This window comes from Leguminivora glycinivorella, chromosome 10, assembly GCF_023078275.1.
Source record: "Leguminivora glycinivorella isolate SPB_JAAS2020 chromosome 10, LegGlyc_1.1, whole genome shotgun sequence".
NCBI classification, from domain to species: Eukaryota; Metazoa; Arthropoda; class Insecta; order Lepidoptera; family Tortricidae; genus Leguminivora; species Leguminivora glycinivorella.
Genome location: NC_062980.1, coordinates 10,202,489 through 10,229,667, shown reverse-complemented (window position 1 = coordinate 10,229,667; position 27,179 = coordinate 10,202,489). Strand labels below are relative to the sequence as shown.

The window sequence follows — 27,179 nt, the reverse complement described above, 5'->3', positions numbered from 1 at the left end:
AAACCTGTATGCAACAAAAATAAAAGTTACAGAAATCACATCTTTAATATTTAAATGAATGCACTTACATAATGACATAAGAACGATCTTATTTTACTTAAATAACTGTGTGCTACTCTGCGGCGGCGCCACCATAATGAAATTCAACTAATTACATATATGTTAAAATGATGTTCGTAAGACGTACAGTATGTACGTATAATGTTATGACTGTACCTATAGCGGGAAACGAAATAATGGGCTTTTATTGTGGCGCCGCCAGGGAGCATACTCTGCAGCGGCGCCACTCAGTTCTCATAGATAGAAATGACATCATCTACTTTTTTCTCATGGAAATTGATGTACCAATGCTGTTTATTATGTACGTATTGAAAAAATCACTATAACTTAGTAAATTTATGTACTTTCAGTAATTCCGCATTCCGCCTGAACGGTATGAGCTAGTATGTAAGGAGGTGTACCTACGGGTAAGCGAGAGGGAGATATGTTCCTTCCCGCTCGCTCCCGCGATCGGCGCGTTTCGTTCTAGGTTTCAATAATTATTATTAAATTTATGCCCCTGTTGTACACTTTGCTTTTCACTTCGATTGCGAGGAATTAATTATATTCTTCTCGGCAATTTATACCACGAAATTGTCGTAAAGCGAAAGAACATAATAGGTACATAAAATAACCAATTCCCGCCAACTTTTTTTTCAACATGTGATCAGAGTTTCAGACGCTTGGTTTTTTGCCAAGTCAAACATTTTTTAAACGATAAATATTCGAATCCTATTTTATTTTATTTACTTAATTTAATGACAGAAAATACGGAATTCTAATAAATTATAGCAAAAATAAAATAACCTATCAAAGTTTTGTCACCTACACAATTTTATTGCTCAATAAAATTGTGCAATATGTTTTAACTGTTTGTCTCTTGAGACCGATTACCTTTAGTCTTAGGCCGGCACGGCAACAGACAGTCTTAAAATTCATAATTTGATAAAGTCATAATCAGTACAAAAATCAGATCGAGTGCACGGAGCTACATATAATTTCGCGACTGTCCACACACACTCTTGTTTTTTAAGATTATGAATTTTAAGACTGTCTGTTGCCGGCCTTAGAAGAAAATTGTACCTACTTTATGCTCTAGAATATAAAATGCGATTTTATGTCGTCTTCGCACTACATAAAGGTGCACTTTTCGAGCATGAGAAGATTGAGAAGTGAAAACGAAATTTATTTGTTATACTTATACAGAAATGCCTGCCAACGATACTATATTTATATACTATGATTACTAAAATAATACTCTCTTTAAGAAAAAATTACATTATGTAAACACTGTCAAACAATTTAAGTCTGTCAGTAAATAAGAACAAAGAAAACTATAGGTATCCTTTTCTCTAGTACCCTAAAGAAAAGGATGCATATAGTTTTCTTTGTTCTTATTTATTGACAGTTGCGCGGGAGCGAGCGGGAAGGAACATATCTCCCTCTCGCTTACCCGTAGGTACACCTTACATACTAGCTCATACCGTTCAGGCGGAATGCGGAATTACTGAAAGTACATAAATTTACTAAGTTATAGTGATTTTTTCAATACGTACATATTAAACAGCATTGGTACATCAATTTCCATGAGAAAAAAGTAGATGATGTCATTTCTATCTATGAGAACTGAGTGGCGCCGCTGCAGAGTATGCTCCCTGGCGGCGCCACAATAAAAGCCCATTATTTCGTTTCCCGCTATAGGTACAGTCATAACATTATACGTACATACTGTACGTCTTACGAACATCATTTTAACATATAATTAGTTGAATTTCATTATGGTGGCGCCGCCGCAGAGTAGCACACAAATAACTCTACTTAAATTAATCAAACCACTCTTCAACGTTTGGGGAGTTCTCCAGAACATCATTTGATTCACTGAAACAAAAAATAATAAGTTTAGTAGCTTACCTAAGCAACCTTAATATTTCGATGCTCTGGCTACGCTCAAGTGCTGCCGAGTCTTCTGGGCCGCATCAATGCCAAAATCATATCTCAAATTTGCTTTGATATAGGTATTACATCCGAACAAAATTAATTTTAGAATAAGTCCAGTCTAAATAAGACCTAAGGATTGTAAATAATGTAAGGAATGTAAATAAGACCTAAGTGTAAGCAACATATAAAAAAAAAAACATTATTTTGAATAGCACGCATATGACATCATAATTTTATGATGGAAAGCGGTCACCGTAACCTATGGACGCCCGCAACTCAAGGGGTGTCACGTGCGCGTTGCCGACCCATTAGAACTTGTACACTCCTTTTTTGAAGAACCCCATACTGTAGTTCATCGGGAATACCTCGACAGGGAGCTCATTCCACAGCCGGAGCGTTCGTGGGAGGAAATTCCTCTGAAACCGCACGGTGCGCGACCATTTAGGTTGCAAGGTGTGTGGATGAGCGCCCTGTCTATGGCGAGCGGTGCGATGATGAAAAGTGGCCGTTGGCATCATGTCAAACAGTTCTTCAGAACACAACCCATTGTACAGGCGATAGAACACACATAAGGAGGCGAAGTCCCTCCTTAGACTTAAGGGTTCAATACCGCCTGTGAGTTTGGGATCGTCGACAATTCGTACAGCGCGTCTCTGGATCGAGTCAAAGGGTCCAAGCTGGTATTTGGGGGTAATGTAAAAATTAAAGATTTTTGAATGAAATTTTCTTACATACTATCACATGAAAGAGCTTATTATAGAATTATAGGCATCTCAAAAATGTTTGTTTTTAATTAATTTAGAAATAATTTAAGAAAAGAGGCAATAAATAACCCGTTCCAGAACCGAAAGGTGGTAGGCGGGGTTAGACAGCCGCTGGCTTTGCACTACATCTGTAGCAACGTGTCTGTCTGTATAAACATTTTCATGTATTATTTTTCCCAGCTTAACCATATTTTTGATCACCTGTAGTACCAGGGCCGCAGATCCGGAAGGCGAAATAATAGAAATTTTCCTGCATACTCCATATTTCCTATCACCAGTAGAACCGGGACCATAGAACCGAAAGGTGGTAAGGCAGGGTTACACAGCCGTAGGCACACAGATTAGTTTATGTATTGTAAATAGTAGAAAATTAATAGGGTAGTATTTTATTTTTGCTTAAATCTCATCTAACAAATTTTCGTTAAACAGTAAATAGTAGAAAAATGGTCCGATAATGGAGTTTCACTTCTTACTGTACCTCCGAATACAAAAGAAAGAGAAAAAAGCGGCCGTCCTACTCGCACTTGGCGTGTTTTTTTTCACATTACCTATTCGGTACAACAACACATTGTTAACACAAAGTTATTGGGTACCTAATGCAGACTTGCATTAAAGTATTACAATAGATAGGTACCGTAAACTGGGGTTACATTGATCAGTTTATAGTTTAAACTTCTCTAACTTCTAAATTTAATAAAAAAAATTGGAACATCAACTTTTTTAGTCTTTCGCTGCTAAAAATCTAGAAAGGCTAACAAAATAATGTACGGAGAGAGAAAAAAAATACGAAAACTAGGATTTTTTTGGTAATCGAATGTAACCCCTTACAGAAGTATTTTATCTCAAGGAAACATAAAAATCGTTTCGCAAGTTCAAAAGTTACAACTGTTTAATGCTATTTTGGGGTTACTTTGATCAAAGACATAAATTGCCATCTTCGAATAATCAACTTTATTTAAGATTGTCTCAATATTTATCACAAAAATAGATCAAATTGTCAGCCTCAATAAGTACCTTGACATAATACACAATAATCAACTTTGTGTAAGTATGGTCAATGTTACCCCATGCAGGTGATCAAAGAGACCCCACAAACTAAATAATTAGTAATAAAATGCCTAGTTTGAATTTTAACACAAAACTCAATAAAATGATATACCTAAACATATTTCTGGTAAGCTAATATTCACTGTGAACCTTTTACTTTAAGACCCACTAAGTTAGTTTTATTTGAACATGATAAATAGCCATAAACTATACTTACATTTTGACAATGTTTTACATGTGTTCTGTCTATCCCTTTATGGGATACAGGCGTGATTGTATGTATGTATGTATGTACATATTTACAAGAGATTTGCACTGCCCACGACCATACTTGTTCACTGCGTTAGTGCAACTAATGGTAGTAACTATCGATAGTGCCAACGCCGTTAAAACACCATAAGGGTTCCTGTTGTACCTTTTTGGTACGGAACCCTAAAAATGGACAGATGCGTTGGGACATGTAGAATTTTGCGTTTAAAGATTAAACAAAGTTTTTATCAATGTAACCCCAAGTATCAAAGTAACCCCAGTAGTAAAATAGTTGTATAATGGAACAGGGACAAAATATCCAAATATTAGATATATCTGCCACAAGCCACGAGATACCACAAAATTATACGAAGCATATTTGCAGTTGGTGATAATATAGGAAAGGAATGTTTCCAGTAAGACTGGTAATTTACTCGGTATTATTGGGAATATTACTAGTAAGATTGGTAATTTACTCCCCAAGGCACTCTACGAGTTTTTTTAAGTTTTATGATGGCGACTTAGTAATACATAATTAAAAAAATAACCATCGCGTGTCATAAAAATCGCAAATTTTGTATATTACCCGGTTTTGGTAATATTACCGGTAAGATTGGTATTTTACTGGTAATATTCCCAAATGGAAAAATACTGGTAACGAGTATTTTACCGACGACCCATCACTAGACCGGCCACATCTAAGAGACGCATGTCCTGAGGTGCGGAACGGACGTCCGCGCCACGCCACCTGAATGTAATTCCAAAATAACATTCAGGTGGCGTGGCGCGGACGTCCGTTGCGCGCCCCGAGACACGCGACGCTAAGTGGGAACGCTGGCTTACCCATTCGAACCGAGATCGTTGCATGCTCCAGGCGTACTTTTTGCGTGCTCGCTAATCGCCAATATGATAATGCCCTTACATACTTACTACAAATTTGTAAATAATCCGTTACCTACGTCACGTCACACGTGCATTACTTATGTGTGCCTACCTACATTGCAGGCCCAATGATAATCATCATCATTGTGAATTTTATAAGGCACAGTGGCGACGGCTGCTTTCCGTGCAACAGGCGAAGCAGAAAGCGAGGGACGCTTTTAACTGCATAGCTGAATTGGCGTACCTTATTGCCAAAACACAAGGTCTACGAGTAGTTAAGAATGTACCTATTAAGTGATGGGTCGTTGCTGAACATCTCCATAGAAACAGTGAGCGGCGCACGTTCATAGGACTGCCGCGACTGCAGATATCACTCCACCACGGGGGTCATATGCCCATCCCCAGCAGGTGATATAAGCTGAGAGCCTTAGCATAGGTGGTCTGGTGTACCTTATTGTAAAGACGCCAGGACGCCACTGTCGATTAGCTGAGAATGCTCACCTATCAAGTGATGGGTCATTGCTGAACATCTCCGTAGGGACAGTGGGCGGCGCCCGCTCAGGCAGCAGCTCCACATAGGACTGACGTGATTGCAGATGTCGCTCCACTTCCTCGGGGGTCATGTGACCGTCACCAGGCGATAGGCCGAAGCCGAGAGCGGGGACGCCTTTGACAGCATGGCCATGTTGGTTTGGTGCTGAAACAGTTCGTTATTTGTAATGTGTTTGCTTTTTATTATTTAAACGATTTTATCATTTATTAAGAGGAATTATAGCAATAGCTGTGTCGTGGTCCATACAAACAAGCAGCTTGGAAGGTTGGCTATACCAAGTGGCACTCCATCTCTTTGAGAGTATATTGTATACAACGCGCCAAATGTAATAATTATAATTATGAACGCATTAAGGTTTATTTTAAATGTATAATATATAATGATAAACGTACGCTTACTTTGACTCTGTGGGTACGAATTCAAAGTTCGAAAAAACGTTTTGGAATTTGCTTACCTAATAATACCTCATAACTGGACGAGTAATCTAGTTATCTTTGTTCTTTCGTACAGTTTACTTTGCCTCAATCGCATAGCCATAGAAAATGAATGGACTAAATACGTAGGTAGAAAATGTGGGAAAATTTAATGCGATATTTTACTTACAAGATGTGTAGTATTAGGAGGCTTTTTAGGTACCACAGCTCTTTTTCTCTTCACAGGGTTGGCATTCTTGTTTGGTGTGGCGGCAGCAGACACAGTCTGGTGGGCAGCACTTGCTTCTATTTTCTTTCTGTAAAATTTTACAAAAGAGACTATAAAGAGGATATCATTTTATTAATGTTTTATACAGGCAAGATGTTTTTCAAGTAGGATTTAACAAAATCCAATGATAGATATTTGCTCAATATTACAATATGCATGCAACATTTTAAACACTATATAAAAAAAAAAGATTCTTTTTTACAAAATGTTTTGTTAGACTCTCTTGTATTCTCAATTGCCAGTGATTCAAGAGTGAATTCGTAAGAATCATGACTTATGATTCTTGAATTAAGTTATTTATCCAAAGACACAGGCTTTGTGCTTAATAATAATATTATAAACTAAGAAATATCCACATGTACAAGGTATATATGGCAAATCTAGTATACACTGTACAGTTCTTACTTTTTCAAAGCATCCGCCCGGTTATAATCTGTGTCATCAGAAGATTCCGTCTCGTCACTCTCCGAAGTGCTGCTGTCAGGCTTCTCATACTGCAGCAGCCTGTCAAGAAGGAAGCTGCGGTCGCGGGATACCTTCAGGAGTCTCTTTTGACTGCATCGAAGAGCATCTTGAAAGCATTCATTTTCCTGAATAAGGGGGAAAAAAATCTATTAATTTCAGATTATATCCATATCTACTAAAATTCTTTAGAAAAATGAATTGTACACAAAATAACTCTGTGCAGTTATAGATGGATCCTAAGGTGAGTCTGTATTTTTCCAGGCAATGCATGCTCCACAAAACAAGTTACTTTGTGTGGCAATTGGTGAAACAGAGTGAGACATCAGATTTCAAGAAATTTCAGTTTTTATTTCTTCTGATTTCTTTAAATTATTCTGTGTGAATTACCAGTGTTAAAACAGCTGAGCTGCTTATAATCCTCTGTAATATCTGAGTAGGAGGAGTACCATTTAAAATGATTGCTTTTGTATGGTTTTCAGAGATACCAGCTCCTTTAAACAGACAACCACATCTACAATACTAGTTTATCATTACAAAAGGTACCTATAACGCTCACATAAATAAGATATTTCAGCTTTTTCTTAAGCGTAAGGTAATGTGACTTGTAGTTAGTTTCTGGCTCAGGTTCACTGCTGCTGTCGCTAGAGTAGTCCTCACGGGGCGGCGGCTGCGGCTCTGCCGGCACGCTGTTGCTCATGCTGGCGGCCTCGCTCGCCTGCATGTTGGCTATCGAGCGGCAATACCACCCGTCCAACATTTTCTGAAAAACATTATTACATACCTCAACTGTCTGAAACTAACACTAATAGATCGAGAACTGCCGCCTCTACTTCCGCCAATAAACATCTGTTACACGAATAGATATATTATTTAATCATGGGGTTAATAACGATAATATAGTAAAGTAATTAGTGGGATAGTGGGGTTCACTCTAAAAATTGTATACATTTTTCTGGGGTTAACTCCCAAACTATACAGACGTTTAACAGAGTTAAGCTTGTGTAGGAGTAAACTTAATTAATACGCGTTGAGTATTTTTTTCCCATTTAGCAAAAGAGAATCGATAAAAAAATGAAACAAAATCTTACTACAAAATAGTGTAAAATATTGTACCTTAGTGTAATTTTCTGACGCCAGTCTGTTAGTTTTCAAATACTAATAGAGCAAAAGACCAAATATGTGATTAAATAAAGTGTTATTTATTCCGATTTTTCAGGTTTTCTATGCATAATCAAAACTTAAACAAAAATAGTAACCTCAATGTTTGACAACGAATATTATGACAATTTTGACAGACAAACAGTGTTGCCAACTCGGATTTTGAAAAGATGCTAGACTGTTTCCCGGAATATGCCAGAAATATGCTAAACTTTTTCGCAGGATGCTAAAAAAAATGCTAAACTGTTACCCAAAAAAATATTAAAAATAATGTGGTTTGTGCGACTGTCCGTCCAATAGCTAAGAAAGGATCCGCACCGCGACCTTGGATTTTTTTCACGCAAGTGAGAACGACAAATAAATAACTCTTTCTCGCTCTCACTTAGGTAGGTGAAAAATCCAAGGTCATGGTGCGGTAAGATTGTGTGTTACCTCTTCTAGGAGTCTGTTGTCAGAGCAAATGGTCAACCCGATATTGAGATCCGTACATTCGTGTCAAACAATCATACGGCTATGAGGTGAGTCATATTTAGAAGTAATCAACCCTGCGCTACGGACGCCTGCTACTCCATAGATGTTGCATGCGCATTGACGTCCTAGAGTCCGGCCGCGATAAGTTTGCCTCTGCAAGGGTTGAGTAAACGTCATAATTTCATAAAAGTTTGACGTTTAAAAGAAAAATTAACATCTACACTGACGAGGCTGTGAAAATCGTTGCAAACTTATCATAGGTTACCTTGGGTTGAGACAATTGCAATCTAGTCGGATTAGCAGGTAGGGGGATTAGGGGGAACCAAAAAATAATATAATACTCACAAGTCCCCTAGTGGTGGACACATACGATTTTCAGGAAATAAAATAAGAACTAATGTGTTGTGAGCAATACCTATCACATTATTTGTGAACTAATAATATATATAAAGATTAAAATATATGTGAGCTATTAAGAAACAGGCTACATTAACATAAAAAATAGAAGAAGAAACTTGGGTAAGGCCGGCAACAGACAATCTTAAAATTCATAATCTGAAAAAAAAATCATAATCTTATGAAATCAGATCGAGTACACGGATTTCTATACAATTTTGCAACTGTCCACACACAGTCTTATTTTTTAAGATTATGATTTTTTCAGATTGATCTGACAGATTGCGAATAATCTGAATTTAAAGTATGTGTCTGGCAATGTGTTGATCTGATTTTTGTAAAATTATATTTTTTTCAGATTATGAATGACTGTCTGTTGCCGGTTGCCGGCCTAAGTATCGAAAAATAGCACCTGACTACCGAACAGGCTAATCACAAACCTTCAAAAACCTAGCATTGTTATATTGACGTGATTTTGTAAGTAAAGATAGTTCTCCACTTAAAAAATTACGTCAAGTCGTCGGTCCATTTTTGGTTTTGTATTTTTTTTTTAGTTTGACTGCTAAGTTCGTACAAAATTTTGGCTTCGACCAAAATATGCTAAATAATATGCCAGATGCTAGATGGAAGATTTTCATGCTGAATCGCTTGCCATTATGCCAGATCTGGCATCTTTTATGACAAGTTGGCAACACTGCAGACAAATAGGTCTGTGCAAATGAGAGTAAGTTCCAAAACGTAACGATTTTACTCTAGCGTTAAAGAAGCTCGTGAATAGCCTTAACAACACCCTAGTGAGTATTCTTTGATTAACACTATGTACCTCATTATTACATATAAAGTGCGTCTTGTAGTTCAAAAGTTGATTTCAAAGAAAATGAAAATGTTTATTTCTGATATTTAATTTTAGGATAATAATTATTAAATCTGTAGATCCCTTAAGAGACAGGAAATATATCAGTTTATCTCTTTTGCACTTATAGGATTATTGATATATACGTCTCTTTCTTTTTACTTGTATCTGTCATCTAAACAACCTCTAATCCACCGTCATTGATTTAAAATTTTACATATATTTCCGATAGATGTCGCTTCAAACCCTGAACCAGAAAAGTCATATCGACATAAAAAGGTATGTCCAAAATACTCACTTCCATTGCTGGCTTCAACCTCATCGATTGTGTCTTAGATTTCTACTCTTACGCAATGTATTACTTCTAATTTTGGCACGTTATTTTAACGCTAAAACCGTCAGTATCGCGGTAATATGGTATTATTCGCCTGAATTAAATGAGTGGGTTTCTGATAGGATTTAGTTTTTGGTGAATACCAATTGGAATTTAGCTTCATTTCAGTGAGCACATTTTACTGTCAGTCGAAATTGAACCTTAATTGTACCGCATGTGCTGCTTCAGCTGAGTGTGTGCCGTGCTTGTCGCGGTCAATCGGTGCCGGATTTGTTCCTCGTGTTGTGATGGCTCTCGGAAGTGAAGTGAATGATGAGAATTCTTCAAAAAATACTTCTCAAAAAGTGAAAAACGGTTCGGCTAGCAACAATGTGAAGGACAAGAGTGGTAGCGAGAATGTTATCAAAGGTAAGTTTTAACTTTATAAAATCTTCATGCATTCAGTTATGTAACATTGAGCATGGTTATTACCAGATCCTATTATTTTAGCCTTGTTTTTCTTGCCTGAACAAAGTATAACTAGTCAAAATTTTGATCATGTGACAGCAAAATTTTGTGGTTCAGTATCATGTGATCAACGCGCTCTCTTGTGCACTTTGCACGCATTTCTCTCATATCTGAAAACATGCAAGTATATTTTGTTCTAGTGTAATTTAAAAATTATATATTTACCTTAAGGAAAATTTTGTTGCATATGCAAACGATATAGGAGGTTCCATGTAATACTTATAAGAAGTTGTGTAATGATTACATATTCAAGGTAATGTCATTCATTGTATTATTATTCGTTTTTATTACTCTTCTACACTATTAAACGAAATTCGTGAGATCTTTGAGCAAATCCTTAAAAAGATAAGTGTGCATGTGGTAATAACTTACATAGGGAGGGCTTATCAAGTCTACTAGAACTACTTGTTATTCAAGTATATGGTGTGGCAGGCAGGTAATGAGCTATGTTAATACATGCACAACAAAATATTATACTTGCCAATGCATTACTACTATGACCTATTGTGCCCTTCATTTCTAACTGTGAATAAAACCAATAGTATGGTTTTGTTCCTTGATAAAAATCACCAAAAATCATTGTGGTGGAATTTGTTAAAATAGTAATTGTAAAAGAGAGACAACAGAGTAATTTATTTGTGATAATAATTAACATGAAAGATATTTCTTAGTTAATTAAAGCTGGTTGAAAAATGCGCACCATACAGAAAATTTCTGTGAATTTCTTGCAAATTTATATAATTATAGTGTATGTATTTTCCTTAACAAAAGTTTATGGAGCTTCCTTAAAAGAGTATATAATATTAATTAGTGTAAACATCCTTTACCCTACACATCTTTACTACTGCAAATATGCACCTTTTTTCAAACAATCATAATCATTGTCTTGTGCTAATCAATGGCTAGGCCTTAGTTTCTAACCATTATTAATGGCTATTAAATATTTTTTTTAAAGCAGAAGTGTCTGCAAGGTGCTGCAAGCAATGGTATTAACCTTGTGAGCAGTAGGCCTTTAGGCTGTCGGCACCTGATCAAATGTTAATTAAAATAACTTGAATGATGAAAAAAAATTCCAACTATTCAGAAATGTTTCGCCATTTCAAGGTAAGCTTTAGGTATATAAATTTGAAAGTGAAAATATTACTTGACTTTGAAGAATGTATAATTTACAAAAAAAATCTTGCTATAATAATTTAGATAACAATATGACACAAGTATTTTTTATTCCATCTAGTAGATATAATAAACAAGAGTTAATAATTCTATTCTATTCTGTTTGTTCTTAAGATCACAGGGTTATCTCATGACACCTTATTATTGTATTTAGGCCAACTAATGGTGATCCTATCATCCATATGAATAACAAGACTGAGAGTAAGGTACTAGTAGAATTTTGTTCTGGATATTTTACTCTGCCAAGGATCAACAGTAAAAAATATTTAATATCTAAAAACTGGGAGTAAACTTTCTTTGAGAAAGTTACTCTATTTAGGGTCTGGAATGCATCCTTAGAATTAAAAGACTTGAAAAACAAAAAATCCAGTATTCCTTAAATCTCTGTACTATTATTACTATTTTCCTTGTGAAATTTGCTGTTCAAATATATCAATTAACAATGCCAATAATGTACAGCCAAAAACAGAACAGCCAAAATTATAGAAATATCTATTATAAAATAAATAGTAATTCTTATTTTAAATCCTTATGTGCCATAAGGTTTAATTTTCTATCATTATATTTAATTTTGTTTTAGTAGTGCATCATGAACATAGGATAGCATTAGAAATCTTTTTATAAATAACATTTTTATATCCACTTGTTTCTCTTCCTCATTTATTTTAATTTATATATACAATTCAATATAAATTCCACACCTCAATGCAGGAAAAGTAGGTAGGTACCTACATATTTTATACAGAACCATGTGAAGAGGTAAACAACAGGTGGACTTATTGCTAAAAAGATATTTTCAGCCAACCTTTAGGTAGCAGAATTTAATAAATGTATGTATTGTCAGCAGGTGTACACTGACTGTATGTACAATTGTACAGAGACCAATCTTCTCTTATTTTACTATCAGTTATGCTAAAAAAGGTTCACATATTGCTGGTTTCTTCTTGTTTGATTTCCCATCCATCAGTTAATGATGTTCTCCTAATGCATCATACATACCATACCTATCATTTGTATCATTACTATCATTAGGTAATGAGCACAAAACCTCATCCATACTATTATTATAAGTGGGAAAGTGTGTGTGTGTGTCTGTTTGTTTGACCGTCTTTCACGGCAAAACGAAGCGACGAATTGACGTGATTTTTGAAGTGGAGATAGTTGAAGGAACTTAACTGTAGCTTCCCAATACATTTATGATAGTATAATTTATGTTGTTAAGAATTTAGACTGTTTCACTAAGAATTCTGATATCCATGATTATAACACTAGAAACAAAAATAAGCTTGCCATAAAGAAGTTTCGTGTCCGTAAAGTACAGAAGTCATTTGTTGGGCAATGCATTCATTTTTATAATAAGTTACCTGACACTGCTTTGAGATTACCCCTCCCAGCTCTTAAGAACTACTTAAAAAAATCATTGATGTTAAAGGCTTATTACAGAGTCGAGGACTATTTGACAGACAAACATGCATGGCCCGAACCAGAAACTACAAAAAACGAATAGCAATTAAAATAATTGTATTATGTATAGAGGACACAGTTCAGATAAGAAAGCACATCAAATATTTTATATTTTATATTGTGTAGGTAAATTACATATTTAATGATATTGAGATTCATATTATCTTTTTCTTCTGTGACAATTTGATATGTTTTCTCTGAAGAAGAACGACGTATTATTAAGCAATAATATAATTTATTGAAATTAATTTCCATAGAGTACCTAGTCTGTTCATATTCTTTGATGAATACTTTTGCATGTTAAATTGTATCTTGTTATTTAATGCATGTTAATTATAAGATGTAATGTTTTGAAAAGAAGTTGCCCGCCGAGTTTCTTGCCGGTCCCATAGTGGATACCCCCCTCCCAACTGAGGGGGGACTGAAATCTTCTCGAGGCTGAGGCGTAGGGTTAGAGCCGGCGTAGCTTTATTTGACGTTCATATGCGCATTGTAATATGCCTACTTGAAAAATGAATATTTCATTTTCATTCATTTTCATTTTCAAGGGATGGAGAGTGACATAGGTTACTTTTCGTCTCTTTCTAACGCGAAGCCGCGGGCAAAAGCTAGTTTGAAATAAATTTAATGAATATCATCTTGTATTACACACAGATACAGGAAAAAATCTAAAAAAAAATACCGAAATCTCAGTGGGCTATGGTTAGATGCATAATTCAAATAAATAAATAAATATTGGGGACACCTTACACAGATCAACTTAGCCTCAAACTAAGCAAAGCTTGTACTATGAGTGCTAAGCGACGATAATTTCTCATCTTGCGAGCGTTTTTTGAACTTGCGTGTCCGTAAAAAACGTCAATAGATCACACAACGCAAGCGATGCGATACTTATCTGAAGTTTCATTCCATAAGTAGGTATACATATTAAAACCTTCGTGTGCTGCTACTAAATCATCTCCTCTCCTTTGGCAATTGTCTTATGATTTCTTTTGAATAATCAATAGAATTTATCTGTCCATAGGCGCCATGCTGATAATTAGGTATTTGCTTATGAGGTATGGCAAGCTTAGATAACCGGGTAGCTAAATAATCAACGCAGGTCAACCCACGATGTGAAATGGGCGAAATATGATTTGAAAAATCTGAATAATGATAAGATAAATGTTTAAGATATTCCTTCAGTCAACATTGATTTTATTGCTATGTAATGTACAGCCAAAGCTTCGAATATATCTTATCTTATTATATTATATTTTATTTATTGTAGGGAAACAAACAGCGAAAAATAATAAAAATGTATAAACAAATATAGACTAAACATAAGCCAAAAGATTGCACCTATAAAAACGAACATATTATGGAACATATCTTTATTTTTGTGGTAAAGTTTGTTACTTTAGGTAATTATATTTGGCGGATTGCTGACTGTAGGCTATAGCAACAGTATTTACTGGCAGTCTGCTTTTCTACAAAACAAAGTATGTACTAGTTACCTACCCGTATAGTAACTGAGAAGTACATATGTACTATTCAAGTAATAACCTGACTACGAATTTTGAACACAGACATGGTTGTATTAAAAAACGTTCTTAATTAATTAGTTATATTTTTTGTGCAGACCATTTTGCCCTAGGCGACATCGACAAAAACCACATAGAAACAGTAGATGCCCCCCAGGTCTTTCACCACGTGTTTATCATATGTTTGTCGAAGGTATCTTTTGACACAGTGGGCCCGACATCCCGACATATCACCGGGAGACATGATTGATTACGTAATTAAATTACGTTTCTTGTTTTCGTCGCGATACGATGGGTGGAGGACGGAGAATCGCGATAAGAACGAGCAGAATAAGATACTAATCATTTATGTGCTAGCATAATACTTTCCATTGTGTTAAACCCACTTTTGTTATCTGAATTGTCATGGGTATAGATATAATATAGAACACGGTTGCCTGTAAAAATGTGGCTAAGCTTTAGATCAGTTAACATTTAACATACGTTCTGATGGCTCTGTCTTCTGAAAAATCTTTTGAGAGCATGTTCAAGAGATCTATTTATTATAACTCTTATCAACGGCACAGTTTTTGTCATCGGTATCACAGTCGTATGATGCATATTTTCCCTACACTTCATTAGGTTCAGTTCAGATACGGAAGAGCTACGCCACATGTTTCGTTTTTAGGGTTCCATAGCTTCCGTACCAAAAAGGTACAGAAGGAACCCTTATAGTGCGACTCTGTCTGTCTGTTGTTAAATACTCCCAAAAATGCCTTTCGGCTTGCGCTTAGGTCATTAATCGAAAGTAATAATAGATTCATGCCACGGAAATCAGCCAATGACAATGCACTTATTGTACTATCGTGTAACCATTGTCGTACCCCTGTATCTCGCTTTCATTTTAATAGAATGATTATCGCGTGCACTCTTCCGATGTAAACATGTACCTTGTTATTTCATTTTAATTTCGACTATTTCCCGTTATTCTGGTAAAGGTATCGAACGAATATTAAAAGCGCTGGTTTCACATAAGCACGCTACACAATTTGCGTACGAGAAAATGTATGTAGGTACCTATGTATTAGCTAATTGATCCTCACCTACTTTAATATTGCCCTACATACGAAACTGAAGAAACCGGGTTTCAATCCCGGACATCCCGGTTATAACATTTATTTTTGCTACATTGTGTCCCGTTGCTGGGCAAGGTCTCCCGTGTTCTCCGTCACTCGTCACCACTTTGTGATATAAGATATAAGTACATAATATGTATAACATGTTTGTGTAGATGACACATATATAACGTGTAGTGCTATTATTTGTTTTGTTTTTTAGATAGCAAATAATTGCTTCACCTTTTCTTTTAAGACGGAATTATACACGTCACATGTTCGACACGGTACTACTTTCCCACACATTCATACTAATACTTAATCTTATAATACAATATACCTAATTCCCCGTGTAATTCTCTTAGCCAATGTGCATTTATGTATGTATATTGTATGAACACTAATACTAAATGATAGAGTTGAACTAACCACCCTTTATTTTCCTAACACTTTATATAGTATCACTGCTAAGTACAAGAATAGATGTTATCGCTACCAATCTACTTTATGATAGGAAAAATGCACAAGGGCCTCCCCTTCCTAGCGCCCCTAACTTGGAAGGCATAGACGTTCCTGTATTGATTGGTGAAGCCAAGGGGGCCCCCGGCATTACTGCGGTACAGTTTTTATCCATGTCCCTTCTCTATTTCTTTAATACTCGGACGGTTTGGATCACTCATATTATTGCTTGTAAACCTTGTCCTGTAATGTAACATGTATCACAGAATATAATATATAATACTACAACTAGTACAAGTATTGGAAGTATTGGTACCTGTATTGGAGATTACTTTTGAATATACTTAACTATCAAGATATAAGTTAATATTTTAATACAGGTTATCCTTATCATTGAGCATATTCCGTCATTTTTATTTGGTTCGCAGGTTTGATTTAACCATCACAATTTAAACATAATATGATAAGGTTGATATGATTTCTGCCTGAATGATAAGGATATAGGTCCGTGTAATATACAACTGATATTCTTAAAATCTCCATCTGCAATTCGTTAAAGTAAAATGTCTTTTCAACCTATTATTGTCCCCGAATGTTTACTTGACGAAATTACCGTCTGTTGAGCAATCGCTTAATTAACCTAATCCGGAGAATTGGATTGGTTTAATTTTTAGAAAGCGAATGCCTTCCGATTTCAACTCAAAGCAAAACTGTCCCTGTTGAGTTGGGATTTGTCTGAGCTGCGTTAACATGCGAAAAGCAGGATTATGTCACATTAAATTGTACTTATTATGAGTATTGACAGCAATATTATTTCTAACTTGGGCGTAACACACTTAAATCCTTCACTAAGCTATATTATAGTTTGGATTCTCTTTTACCTCGATACTCTAGTTGAAAATGAAAATGAAAAATATTTATTTCAGATAAGTAGGTATAAAACTAAACTTAAGTTATTCCAGTCCAGTTATTCTTCGATTCGTTTAGGATATGACTCTGGTTGCAAGATTAAGATTATAATTGGTTTATATTTTAAGCAGTTCCTCCAAATATAATAATTACTCGTAAAATCTTATTGTGCGCTAGATATACCGAAAGCCACAAAATTAAATGCACAAACGATAAACTTTTACTGCCCGCGTTATTTGCTCGGGGACGTGTGAACAAATATATCTTACAGTATAAGTAGGCGCATCTATTGAATTTTGTCTTTAGAGTTACTGGCAGCTCGTTCAATTTGTATATGAATACTGAACTGTATTTCTAAGACTTCGTGTCAAGTTACGAAATTCGGCAGTGGTCGTGACTGACTACTTTGAGCTAAGGTGTCATCGGTGTCTGAAATGTGAAGATCTCTAACGCACATCTGATACGTACATTTAGAATGAGATACTATGAATCGGAACACCCTTGAATACCATTAATTGGCTCATGATTAGGTGTCTGTCCAATAGTGATCGGACGTTGGCACCGGTCCGCTTGTTACCCGCCCAATTGTACCAACCACCTTCACAAAGATTTTGTCTCGTCTGTGACCACAACCCCTGTGTATCATGATCTCAGAATCGTTAGCATACACGTGATCGAAACCTACACTTATGCTGGCGCCCGAGATTTTCCGTTCAGTAAATCGTTGTGAATGCTAGTGCTATAACTATGAACCATTGATACATGCATGCATGTATACATAACAGTCCAAGGCGAGTTATTAGTCGCTTCATTTCTGTTCTTCTGAAGCACTCGGTTAATAAATTATCTTGCTTACTATTCGTCAACTCAATTTTGAAATATATTTCAGCGAGCACAAGCTTTTTGCAGAATTCGCAAAGCGTCTAGTTGACGTAACTCATGACTATAGGTAGTCATGACCGAAAAGCGGGCGGCTTCTGCGAACGACGTATCGATAGCTAGTTATTAATTTAGTTTAAATATGTGTATATATTTTTTGGTTGTCTATTGTTTGCCCGACAGTCATTTAACATAATATTCATTTGCCCGAATCTAACTTGCCTGAATTTCATTTGCCCGAATGATTTGTTTACCATAAAAATCATATGACATACTCGTTGTTTATCCGAATATTACCTTCCATAATCATACAATGCCATACTATTTGTTAGCCATATTATTAAGTGCAATAATATGGTTTCATAGAATATTCAAACGCCATAAGCAATTATTGCCATATTAATTGTTGCCCATATTATTACCTAACCTAACCTACTTTCTGATAGCAGTTTCATTTTCCAGGGGTCACAGTTCTAACCTAACCTAACCTACTTTTACAGCAATTTCATTCTCCAGGGGTCACAGTTCTAACCTAACCTAACCTACTTTCTGATAGCAGTTTCATTTTCCAGGGGGTCGCAGTTCTAACCTAACATAACCTAACCTACTGTCTGATAGTAATTTTCATTTTCCAGGGGTCACAGTTCTAACCTAACCTAACCTACTTTTACAGCAATTTCATTCTCCAGGGGGTCACAGTTCTAACCTAACCTAACCTACTTTCTGATAGCAGTTTCATTTTCCAGGGGGTCGCAGTTCTAACCTAACATAACCTAACCTACTGTCTGATAGTAATTTTCATTTTCCGGGGGGTCACAGTTCTAACCTAACCTAACCTACTTTTCAAGCAGTTTCCTTTTCCAGAGGTTCACAGTTCTAACCTAACCTAACCTACTTTCTGATAGCAGTTTCATTTTCCAGGGGTCACAGTTCTAACCTAACCTAACCTACTTTCTGATAGCAGTTTCATTCTCTAGTCCTTCTAGTACCTATTATAGTAGTTTTCGATTCTGCCAAAGCACATTATGGAAATTGACTTTTCTGGACGCTAATTTGTATGACAAATGATGGTATGGAATGTGGTAATTACGGATTTCGATGATTCTGACAAATGACATTATGGAAACTGACTTTATGGGAAACAAAGTTTCTGGCACTAGATTAATATAGTAAACAATGATTATGGCATAAGATGTTATGAGAAACAATATTATGATTGTTGAATAGGATGGCAAATAAAATTATGGCAAATGGGGGTATCCCATATTTTTTATGTACGTACATTTTTAAATGAAGGACATTTTAACTGATTTTCAAATACGTTTTATTTAACCTCAATACGCGAGGAAGAGAGACTTTCTTGACCAATAATTACTGCAAAACCACTTTCTACTCCAAGGATTTTCAGAGCGAGTAAAGTTGCAATTTGGTTTGGTCTGGTAAACTTTTAGAGCCGAGTGGTTCCAGGCCGTTCAGTCGGGTTCAGCTTGTTGATTTTAATTTAGAATAGCCGGAAATACAACTGGTTACGAAAATGGAGCGCTGGGTCATTGTATTTTACTCGTCTATCACGGCGACAAAATGATCTCGAAATTTGTGAATAACTGTAGTCTTAAATGAACCACAAGCCATTTGAGTTCTGAAGTTTTAGCAACCATGCTGTGAGCAGAATTCTAATTTACAGTGCATAAATACTATTGTGTACTGATATAAGATGTAGTGTAGATACTTGACATTGCAGGCTTGTGTTTAGTCGGCTTTTGATGTTTTTTGTCTGTTCGAGTGCTTTAACTCTCGATTGCAAATATAACCTTGGTTTGATTCTAATGTCGGCACATCTGCGCAATAACAAAAAATTGGGTGTACCTCCTGGTGTAATAGCAATGTAATAGCCATAACTTTTTAATTTTATGTGCTACTAAATTAAAAAAATGTATTATTTATAGTACTTAATAGCAAATGATGATACAAGTACGGAAAAGAGGGAATAAGAACTTCCTTCTTCGCACATGTAGGGGGAGATGGGGCAGCTTGATACGATTTTTTTTGTTGGCCTCTTAAAAAGGCATGGACATAGTAACAATAACAAAAACAACTTCTCTAGGCTATTTATCTGAATACAAATGTGAGTATAAATTGATGTACCTATCGTTTGACGTCTTCAGTACATATGGCCCTTTGAAATGTCGATATGGCAAGTAATTTAGTACTTTACAAACTAGTGCGGAAGAAAGTACCAAATGTACTTTAAAGTCTATGCATTACCTCCCGCGTCTCGCTTTTTCACTTACCGTAGGACGAAATTTGCTTCTACCTGTCAAAGCGTCTTTATGGCAAGCGATAAAATGGACTGGGACGTTTTACTTTTACTACAAATGTATGAATTTTTCGACAAGTTTAATATCCTTTGTAAAGAACAGAAAGGTTTTAGGAAAAACATAAATATAAATATGGCGATTTACGACCTAGTCAAAATAGTTACAGAAAATGTTGACAGAAGAACACCAGTTTGTGCGATATTTACGGATATGACTAAGGCTTTTGATTATGTAGATCACGAATTGCTTCTTAACAAATTGTATAGATATGGCATCAGAAGTAATGTTTTAAGTCTTATTGAATCCTATCTAAATAATCGTCTACAGCTTACTCAAATATCAAGGGTTTCCCTAAAAAACAAATCTGAACAAGTATTTACATCAAATGAACAAGTTGTACAATATGGCGTGCCTCAGGGCAGTGTGCTTGGCCCCTACTTTTCCTTGTATATATTAATGATTTTCCGAGTGTAATTGATCATCCAATGATAATGTTCGCTGACGACAGTACATCAATTGTACGTTTTAATGATAAGGTTGACTATGAAAATGACATAAACTTAGTAATAAATAAAATGATAACATGGCTTAAAAATAATAACTTGATAATTAATTTAAACAAAACAAATGTAATGCATTTTCATCAACGGAAAACAGTAATGGATTTGAATATAGAATACAATGGAACCAAAATTGATAGAATAGATGTAACAAAATTTTTAGGGATTATGATTGATGAGCAGCTTACTTGGAGAGATCATGTGGAATATGTTTGCAAAAAAATAAGCAAGTCAGCATTTGCACTACAGAATCTTGCTAAGGTTGTAGATAGGAAGGCATTGTTAACTGCATACCATGGCCTTGTGGAATCGATATTACGGTATGGAGTGATATTTTGGGGGAACTCTGTATATAGAGACGCAATTTTTATAGCCCAAAAAAGGTGCGTACGAGCGATTTCTGGAATCGGTATGCGAGAAGGCTGTGCTCCGCACTTTAAACTTTTAAATATTTTAACTTTCCCAGCACTGTACATCTTTGAAATGGCAAATTTTGTAAAAAGTAATCCGCATTTATATACAATGGTGTCACAGCAAAGCAGACTTCCTGTGCGGTCTCAATACCAGAATAAAATATCTAGCACTAGACACAATACTGCCTTATTCAGTAAAAGCGTACTGGGAATGGCTTGCAAGATATATAATAAGATCCCTGACCATATAAAAACCCAAAACATAAACTTGTTTAAGAAGCAATTGAAAACTTATTTAATAAGTAAAATATATTATTCGATTAACGACTTTTTTAATGATATATAAATAAATTGTTAATCGTATTATTTTAAGTATTTTAATTGATCTGAATTGTATCTTGTTTCTTGAATTATTGTTATATATTCTGTTATTTCTTCTCTCTTATTTAGTGTTGTGACTTCATCTGTTTATATTTGTAAGAATTTAATATGTACCTTAACTAGTTATAAGTTAGGATATTCATATTTTGTACGCCCATAGGCAGAACACAGAGGCTCTCTCTACAATTATATTTTAGTGTAGGTATTAATAGGTAAGTACCGATCAAATTTAAAAATATTAAAGTCTTAAAATTTCGTCTAAGCTTAACCCTGAAATGCATGATTTTTTCTTTTAACGAAATATTGATATATGTGATAGACAATGGTTTTCTGACTCTGGGCAAAATAATAAAAAAAATATTTAATACCGATTTTAATACTAAATCAGTGTTAGAGGTAGGTTTTATTTGTAAAGTTTTACTACTATTAGAAAGGTACACTATTTGTGAAACCCCCATGATAAAATGTTTAAACATAAACTAATTACTAACTCCGAAAAAATCTGCCTAAATCACATACTAAAAATCGCCATCATCCTGTTTTTGTACACTTTTCCGCCATTTCATCTTTATCCTTAAATAATAATATTATTTATTTTATTTAATTATTTATTAAATAATAATAAATACTGAATAATAATTAAGCTATAAATGTGATTTTGGATATCTACATATTGAGCCACAGGCCATCAAATATGTGATGCATATATATACATATACATCACCATGCATTTAAGGGTTAACATGCAAGTCATTTCGTAAAGATATAACATCACCATAATATGATAATTGATAAATAAACCATAGTATTGTGTCATGTACTTATTTTTAATGGTATAGGAGCACGATATAATAATTACTTCGGTCATCGTTTATTCTAGGCGTATGTAGGCATTGCAGGTTGCAGGTGTCATCGTAGGAGTCTTTGAATTCTATTTAACGGAGCCAAGCAACGGCAAGTTCCTTCAGCCCACACCCACAGTTCCGAAATGCTGACGTGACACGTAATAGTAATACATGTTACACAAAGCAAGCGGCGATATAAATTAAATTAAAATACGAACGAAGGGAGTGTTTTAAATCGATGCGAGTTGCGAATTGCCTTTTGCAGTTGTATTATACCTACAACGTTTTCGGTACATTTGACACATATATTTCGATATAAATACTTACTTTTTTGGGCACTCGTGCGGTAAAGCAGCGCCATAATGCATGTACTGTAAAAGATACCCTTTTTATTACGTATTATGTACACTTGCTAATACTTACATCGAGTCGTATGCCTTACATTGAATGAGGCGATGCAGTTTGCTTGACCCATTATTGATCCTGCCCGTTGTAATCATTATGTGCCATACGTAACGACTAGCAATGTATTTTTCCCCTCACTAGCTCGGAAACACGTGTTTTGTCCTTTAATACCAGCGGGTAAAAACGCATTTTATCCACTAGTGGGTAAAGTAATTTGACCTTGAATAAAGTCAAATTAACTGCTTTAAAATTGATAAAAGTAGGTGAATCTAGTAATAAAGATGATTTACCACCTGTGGAACTACTGGAAGCAGTGATAAACGCATTTCTTGCGTTGTAGTTTCCTCGCTATAGTGAGGGGAAAAGTTTTGTGTTACACTCGGGTGCAAATGTATTTTACTTCTCGTGTGTTAAAAAGCTCGCAAGTTCAGGATTCTATTCTCGAACCACTCGCTTCGCTCGTGGTTCAACTATATAATCCTTTCACTTGCTCGTTTTTCAAATCTACACTCGGCGTTAAAATACAACTTTGCCCCCTTGTATAACAAATAACTATTGTCTTGCTACGATTCATTATCGTTTGATAACTGCTTTACTATTCAAGTAGAAGTGCAAAAATGCAAATATGTGTAAATATGTGTAAACTCCCTAAGGCCGTTTTCACATTATCCGATCCGATATCGGATGTAGGAAGGATGTAAAATGTAAGATTTATGCGCTTCCAGGTCTTCATTTATGTATTTAATAGATCATTATTACTAAAAATCGATATAAAACGCAAAAGTTGCGGATTTAATGCCGATGGCACTCTCCTACAACAGTTTTTGTCCGAGGCACCATGGAACTGCCGATATCGGCAGGACGCTTCCGACATTTTTTGGCATGCCGGACGCCCCGCCAGTTGTCGGCCGATAATATTTGTTTGTGTGCGTATATAATGTATATATACGTTTGTAGTAGTGTGCGTGACAAAAATGGCGTCTATTAAACAGCTGCTAATGATGGAAATTCAAATTAGTTGAAAATTCCCATTGAAAAAAAAAAAGGTTTTAATGCATCGGTCCGAATTGCGGATACTAGTTCTTTCATCTTTTAGTAGATATAGTTGAATGTAAATTTATTTATTTTGCCTGACACCCTGAGTATTTTTTATGCTCGTTATTTTAATTTTACAATATAATATTAAGGATATAGTGCTTATAATTATTAAATATAAACCATTTTTAAATATTTTTCGATACAAAATCATACTTCATTGATTTGGAACAATGCGTTTTATCGGACCGACATCCGACACTATCGGAAGCGTTTATCGGATGTAGGATGTCGGTCCGACATCCGATATCGGATAATGTGAAAACGGCCTAAGTTACTTAAATGATTTTTACTTTTATCCAGTTTCAGTAGTATCTTTTATGTAGTTTCAGTTTGAAAACTTTGAAAACAGTTTTAGTCAGACTTTACGAAGGTTGATTGAAGCACGTTTCTTTCCGCTCTTGGGTTTTTAAACATATTGTTTTATTCGTTTTCGTGAGTTAGGTAATTGTAGTTTATTACTTACATAATATATTGCTTCATAAAATATTGCATTACGCCTGTTCCTAACTAATTCTAGGTATTCTGATAACACTTTGTAAACTTTATTTTAATTATTAGCGCATTAATAGAATATTTACTTACAAGTCCATTCATTTTTCAACCATTTTTATCATTGTCACCGGCCCTCATTTGATCCTCCTTGAAAGCCCTCATTCAAAGCGACACTCTGTATTAAATTAAATGTATGAATGAATAAAAAAAAAAATTAAACGCCATAGTTCCTAAAGTTTTTAACCAGTAAATAATAAAATTGTTTGAAATACAAGAATACTTGCATATTTTCAGGGATTAAGGCCTATAAATGAATTAAGACTAAGCTTTGTGAATTATGGACATAAGTACATTAAGCAGCTATACATATACGCCTTACAATTTCCGACTAAGTTTTATCGGGTTCAGTTCAAGGGTTTTATCAGGTTAGGGTTAGGGATCAGATACGCGCGCCGTGTACTATAAGATTTACATAGTTTGATCGTGCTTGTTTTGTTTGACTTTACATATGTATAGGCGAATGTGAATCATGAAATTCATGAATTTGATCTATGTATAACAAAATGTTACACATATATAATATTAGGCCGTTGTTGAAACGTATAATATAGTTCTATGGCGGTTCCACAATTTGTTTAAGTGTAGACGAATTTTTGAATATGATTAAACGAAAATAATCTGTTTAAACTTTTCCAAAAACCTTTAAATCGGATAATATTTTATGTGTCAAAATTGTCAATGTCTATCGTTATTCTTAATATTTTGTTTACATGTGTCAAATATAATAAAAATTCCATGTTTACTTAAAAATTACTAACGTTTAAGCGCATTTCTAACTAAGTGATGGTATATAGATAGTGTTTCAAAAGGAAACGTAAGGTCAAGGGAAGGAATCACACAATAATCGGTAAGCTAAGGTTAAATATGCGGCGATTGTCGCTGACGCTGGTTGCTCCTTGCATTATTCATTGAGCGGCGCTCAGCGCGCTTACCACCCGCTTAGGCGTCCCAGCAACACGCTTCTTATTTTTCTGAATCCGAAAGTTTTTTATGACGTCAAACCCTCTAATCATACTTGCCAAGGTTTCTTCGCCCAATCCCGTCCGCGGTTGTATGGGAAACCTTAAAATACCAGTGGTGTGAAAATCGTGTCAAGCGTGATTTATAAAACGCGGAAAATTTCTTCGTGGAATAAGGATTCCACTCTGGAGACAGTTGAAAAATGTTATTATAAATTGGGTGAACTTGTGATATTCATATCTTTGTGTCTATGTCTTGTTACAGATGTGAAAGAGATCTTCGTATTTTTACGGAATCGTTCGTATTTGTCGTGCTAGTTCAGTCAATATCAGTATTTCTTTTTCTGAGATGTCCGAGATAGCATGACGTTCGTACGTTTCCGTAAAAAATACTAAGGAAAAACATTTCGCACTACATCTGTAGTAATTATTACGCAGTCGTATCATAATCACATTATTATAATTATAAGTCGATTATAAATAATCCATACTTAATATTATAAATGGGAAAGTGTGCGTGTCTGTTTGTTTGTCCGTCTTTCACAGCAAAACGGAGCGACGAATTGGCGTGATTTTTAAGTGTAGATAGTTGAAGGGATGGAGAGTGACAAAGGCTACTTTTTGTCTCTTTCTAACGCGAGCGAAGCCGCGGGCAAAAGCTAGTTACGTTATAAATGCTAGAGCTTATTAACCTTTACCTAAACCTTAACCTTTAAACATCTCTAAATACCTTGCTATTTCTTATCTACATTTAACGGCTAATTTAAAGAGCCGCGACATGCTGTGATATTAAGAACGAAGAGCGTTTATCAGTAAATTTCACAAGTTTTAATATAACTGAAGGGGCCGTTGGCACCTCGCCTTGTTATCTCTTGTAACGGGAACATAGATAACTCCAACATTTAGGTTGATATGAAAGTTTGTCTTCTCAGGCATCACTCAAGTATGTAATTTTTTCCGCTCTCGGTAGGTAAATAAGGTGGGATTCATTAAAAATGTTTCATATTGAGGTCATGCTTTATTGAGAGCAATAAATTGATATGATTGCTTAGTCGTATGTCTCCCTTATCGCTCAGCGTCACAACCTATATGTATAGGAGTAGAAGAATTGTTTCGTTCTAGATAATAACTACTTCGTCTGTTAATGAATACGAGAAACAATGATCATAGTTAACGTTTCTTAAGTTTTTTGTCAAGAGACCGAAGGCTATTGTTGTGGCGATGGCAATAAATTATAATGACATGCTCAGGTTAAGAATTTAATAATTTTTATTAATGTAGATTTACTTAAACAGGGTATTATTATATTTTCCATGCTATTGTTTAGTCTGGTACATACATATTTTTCAGTAGGTACAGATGGTGTTTTTTTTTCGGACTAGTGCGAGAAGTGGTTCATTATATTATATGCCAGGTCAAAACTTCGGAGGGCCGTCTGTACTGAAAAAGTCGTACGATACACGTGCGAAAAGGAAATTCGTAACTCGTGTCGATTTAAAACACTCCCTTCGGTCGTGTTTTAATTTATCGCCACTCGTTTCGAACTTTCTTTTTTACGCACTTGTATCGTAATGTACTATTCTGTAACAGTATAGAAATGAGTAAGGATTGTGTGGGGAAGTATTTTAACAGGTACCAACAGAAGGCATGTTGTGACTGTTGTGATGCAGACAGAAGGTCTTTAGGCTTTTAATTTTAAGATTAATGTCTATCTTGAAAGATGTGCAAATTTGCAAAATATGATTCCTCATAACAGTATTTATAATAAATTCTGACTGGATTTAAATTT

General features: G+C 35.2%; 2 protein-coding genes across 2 annotated transcripts in view; one reads left to right on the top strand and one right to left on the bottom strand.

Moving 5' to 3' along the window:
- Positions 1 to 26: 26 nt before the first annotated feature.
- Positions 27 to 7,925, bottom strand: LOC125230170. The gene is given in 8 exon segments (XM_048135223.1): positions 27 to 105; positions 1,852 to 1,917; positions 5,421 to 5,583; positions 5,586 to 5,616; positions 6,076 to 6,202; positions 6,580 to 6,764; positions 7,196 to 7,399; positions 7,753 to 7,925. Coding segments are annotated over 6 exon segments (762 nt in total). The 5' UTR covers positions 7,397 to 7,399; positions 7,753 to 7,925; the 3' UTR covers positions 27 to 105; positions 1,852 to 1,862.
- A 1,926-nt stretch (positions 7,926 to 9,851) lies between these two features.
- The window catches only part of LOC125230044 (clustered mitochondria protein homolog), a 39,784-nt gene continuing 22,456 nt past the window's right edge, over positions 9,852 to 27,179 (top strand). Inside the window, exon 1 of the mRNA XM_048135025.1 lies at positions 9,852 to 10,259. Within this exon, the coding sequence (XP_047990982.1) occupies positions 10,139 to 10,259 (121 nt within the window). The 5' untranslated portion in view covers positions 9,852 to 10,138. The remainder of the gene's footprint in view (positions 10,260 to 27,179) is intronic.